The sequence below is a fragment of the Notolepis coatsorum genome (genome assembly GCF_963971535.1).
Source record: "Notolepis coatsorum genome assembly, chromosome: 10".
Taxonomy (NCBI): domain Eukaryota; kingdom Metazoa; phylum Chordata; class Actinopteri; order Aulopiformes; family Paralepididae; genus Notolepis; species Notolepis coatsorum.
The window spans coordinates 134080190-134084750 of record NC_140174.1 but is presented as its reverse complement, the minus strand read 5'-3'; the positions used below and the strand labels follow the sequence as shown (position 1 = coordinate 134084750).

The following is a 4561-nucleotide window of genomic DNA, read 5'->3' as shown; positions in this document are numbered from 1 at the left end:
ACTAAGGAACATGTACTCCTAAAAAAGAGAGCGTGAGAAACAGAAACACATGCACGCCAATACACACTGGCAGAGCTAGATTACAATTGGCTCTTTATAGCTGACTGATGATAATGTTAATGCCATGTTGTGGATCTGCACTGTATTTTACTCCAGGGAGAGGTGTCTAACTGGATCCCCTGACATAATGTAGGCATGCACACACACACACACACACACACACACACACACACACGTGCGCACGCACACGCACACACACACATGCACGCACGCACGCACACACACACGCACGCACGCACGCACACACACACACACACACAGCAGTACTTGCTCCCATATGTGAGAGGGGGTGTTGAGGAAGAGAAGGAGGGATCAAATAGCAAACAGTTACACAGCTATACAACACACACACACACACACACACACACACACACACACACACACACACACACACACACACACACACACACACACACACACACACACACACACACACACTGTACACACATACACATATGAAGCCTACACACAGCTTCATAGACAGGCACTGCCAGACGACCAGACCTGGGGTCCCTTATAGTAGGAGCCATCTGAGGAGAGAGAGAGAGAGAGCGAGTGATGAGAGAGAGAGAGAGTTGTCCCTCTATTCCCTCTGCCCCCCAGACAGTTACATCAGTACCTATTGAAGGTGGAGTCTCTTGAGGGTAGAGAGAGAGAGAGAGAGAGAGAGAGAGAGAGAGAGAGAGAGTACATGTCACAATTTCAAGCTCACCCATGAGGAGAGAGAGAGGAGCAAATGAAGAGAAGAGGACAGATGGATCATCTCAAATACACTTGGATTGACAGGCATTTTGGATTCCGTTTTACTCTTCATAATGAAATTTGAAAATCTCCCGGTGCTCATTTGGAGGGAAGCCGGCAACATCTAACAGCTTGGGCATCATATCTTATTCCAAGGGTGGACATAATAATAATTTAACGTGCAACATATCTTCCTTTTTTTGGACGTCAAGGGACATTTTATGGGTGGAATTACCATTCAAGAAACTATCTGGGAATACGAGGCACATAATTGAGCAGCCAGGGACAAAAGTGATGATTTCACAAATAATCTAGGAACTATTTACACTCGGTGGAAAAGTGGCAAATCTGATTTTCGATTGGATTTCCCAAGTAATCCACAATTGCTGTGGTTATTTGACAGAGTGGACTGCAGGCTAGATATGTATCAGCCTTTAACTCTTCAAAACGGAAATAGATGACTTAATCAAAACACCTCCTAAAACACAGCGGCTGTGCTGGACAGAAAGTTGCATTATTGTAAAGTCAGCCCCGCGGAGCACCAGACGGTCAGCCCCGGGGACAGAGCGGTGTGCAGCAGGGGTGAAGATCTCTCTGCAACCCCGGACCCTGGAGGGATCCCCTCCCTGCCCACCCAGCCTCCCCTCGCCCCCAGCAGCATGTCCCAGGCTCTGAGGCTGCCTCCAGTCCTTTACACAGCACATTACCATGACCAGATGGGCTGCTGGAGGGAGTAAGGCTGCCTCTGCCTCGTCCCGCTCCAGGGCCGGGTTAGGGGCTCACTCGGGCTCCGGGGCCAGGACCGGGTCCAGGTCTAGGTCAACGTCACTGCTTCCCTCCCTTTCTCTGTCTCTGCTGCTAGCCCTGGTGGTCCTGTCACTCTCCCTGCCCGGGGCCGTCTGCCACCAGCCCCACAGAGACAGACCCAGGCCGGGCCCGCGGGCTCACAGAGCCCCCATGAACATTTCTGAGCATGGGTTCGGGGACAGGCCCGGGGCCACCGGGGCGCCCTTGGGTCGGACTGGGGGGCCACAAGGGAGACACGTGCGCAGCTACAATCACCTGCAAGGAGACATACGGAGGAGGAAGCTGTTCTCCTTCCAGAAGTTTTTCCTGAGGATTGATAAGAACGGGAAAGTCAACGGGACCAAGAGCAAGGATGACCCTCTCAGTAAGTGACTCAGATTACACTTTCCAACGTAAAATACAATGAAAATAAATAGATACAATTAAGGAAGCAGGAATTATTCTTCAGCAATTTCACAGAGAAAATTGTAAATAAATTACAATAAATGTGAAATCTCATGATGGATAAACGATGGAATTTGTTGAGGAAAATGTCCTTCTCCCTTTATTCCCACAGACCAGCAGTCCACAGATAATAGCCATGTCGGTCGGTGGTAGTGATGAAACATTCCTGATTAGAGTATTTTTGTTTTAAACCAGACATCCCCACTGATATCCCTTCTGTCTAAACACTCGGCACAATAATGGTAGCTCTCAGATTGCTTAAAAAGGAGCAGGGGCAGATAAGCCGAACCGCTATCAGCCGGTCTTCACAGCCACAGGGTAAACAGCACTGATAACAACCACAGAGGAAGAGACAGATGGGGGAAGGATATGAATCGCGATCCCACTGCTGCTTTCAAACACACACACACCCTCTCCCCCTCTCTCTCTCCGATGGTGTCAAGTTAAATAGGCTTTTTGTTTATTATTTTCTGTAAAGCAGTTTAACTTCAACTTTACTTCAATTCAAACCACATTCGGGTTGCATATATTTTTTTTTAATTATGTATGCAGTATATGGGACGGCATACTGGGTATATTCTCCCAGTATTTCCATGGAGCTAGAGCTACGTGTGTGTGCCTATCTGCCAGCGGGCACTCACATGCTCCAATGGGTGTGTGATCATGTAGCAACCAACGACACATGTGCTCACTTATTACTACCACACACGTGCGTGTGCACGCACACACACACACGCATAGAGCGTACACTCTTACCCGCCCCGTATAGTGTATATGGAACCTTTTAATGTCTCTCTCGGGAGCGCTAAACCACACGTTCAATCAAAGTGACTTATGGGAAGTGGCATGGGATGGAAGAACGTCAAAGGTGGTGTTTGTTTTGACAGGGTCACGACCGAAACATCTATATTTTCTGACCGTGTTGCACCTTTATGTCTTTATTGTCATCTTTAGTGTTTATTATTTATTTTATGTCTCTATTTTATCTTTTTTAAGTGGTGAGTCTGAGACTGGGAGGTAATACTCTGTTTACTGTGACCACTGAGGCATGTGGTTTCTCACCCTGATGTAAGGTTTTTAGGGGTCACTTTACACAGATCCCTTTTTATTGGCTCACAACCTCCTCTCACGCTCTCTTTTTTAGGAGTACATGTTCCTTAGTCAAAGGTGAACGGGTTTACCTGGGCTGGGTATGGATTAAGTATTAGAGAAACGACAGAGTGTGCATGTGCGCACGTGTGTGTGTGTGTGTGTGTGTGTGTGTGTGTGTGTGTGTGTGTGTGTGTGTGTGTGTGTGTGTGTGGGGGGGGGGGGGGGTTAGCCTACCTACAACTTCATGAATGACATGGTTGAACGTCATTGTGGCCACATCAAAGCCGCGCGTCTTCAGTATCAATGGTGGTGCCGTCAGAAGGCCGTGTCCTGGGGGGGTCTGGGGACACTGTGTGTGGATTATGTGCCCTGATATCAGGTTCACAGGGTAAGGGATACTACACAAGGGCTGCTCCACTCTCTGCCCTGGCCCCCCGAGGCTAGACATGATCCCAGGGCTTAGGCCCTTTGTACCCCCCTGATAGTCCCTTGAAATGACACAATATCACATTTTCTTTAGTAGAGCTCTGAATGCTAGTTCTTATGAATGACTGAGTTGATTGAAAATCATCTTATATCATCTATATCATTTCTTCCCGCGCATTCATCTGTATTTCCCCTTTACACATCTTGCCGAGACAGGAACTACAATAGAGGTAAAGTCATATCTTGTCCTCTGGTAGATTTTGCATGGGGGGGGGGGGGGCATACAGTATACCCACTCCATACCATGGAGGTAGACCTTGTATTAGATTCATTGATGTAGTTGATGACCTCCATTGTCTGACTGGTTGTTGAGGTGTGGGTCCTGGGTGCTGGCTGCCTCGTGGACCCAGCTCACTGTCTGTTAAAGAGCCAGTCTATCCAGCCTCCCACAGATTTATGGGGATGCCAACGCAAAACTGTCCCACATGGCTCCCTAACCCGCTGGGAGAGAGAGAGAGAGAGAGAGAGAGAGAGAGAGAGAGAGAGAGAGAGAGAGAGAGAGAGAGAGAGAGAGAGAGAGAGAGAGAGAGAGAGAGAGAGAGAGCATGGGTAAAAAGTAAGCTAATCAGCTGTCTGCATAGCCTATAAAGTACATAATATCCATGATTCACGGTTGGATACGCAGAGAACATGCTGCTCTTTTACATATATGCCACCAGTCTCTTCAAGCAGCTCTGGGTGGCTGGTGAAATATTGCTAAGTCAGACTCTGTCAAAAGATTGGCGGTTAAGGGAGTGAAGTTAACTACCCACGGCTGTGTGGTGTGTGAGAATGAGAGCCTGTGTGTGTGTGTGTGTGTGTGTGCGTGTGTGTGTGTGTGTGTGTGCGTGTGCGTGTGTGTGTGTACGTGCGTGAGCCAGCATGTAAGTTGTGTGAATCTCCTTGATTTGAAGTAGCAGCTTATTGTGCTGAACCCAACAGATGGTGTTCT

The 4561-nt window shown here is 48.1% G+C and overlaps 1 protein-coding gene across 1 annotated transcript; it reads left to right on the top strand.

Moving 5' to 3' along the window:
- Positions 1 to 814: 814 nt before the first annotated feature.
- Positions 815 to 1980, top strand: LOC311235723 (uncharacterized protein; the record flags this gene model as incomplete). Its single annotated transcript, XM_084323189.1, has 1 exon — positions 815 to 1980. The coding sequence occupies exon 1, from the start codon at positions 1510 to 1512 to the stop codon at positions 1978 to 1980; it is 471 nt and encodes a 156-aa protein (XP_084179315.1). The 5' UTR covers positions 815 to 1509.
- Between the last annotated feature and the right edge of the window lie 2581 nt (positions 1981 to 4561).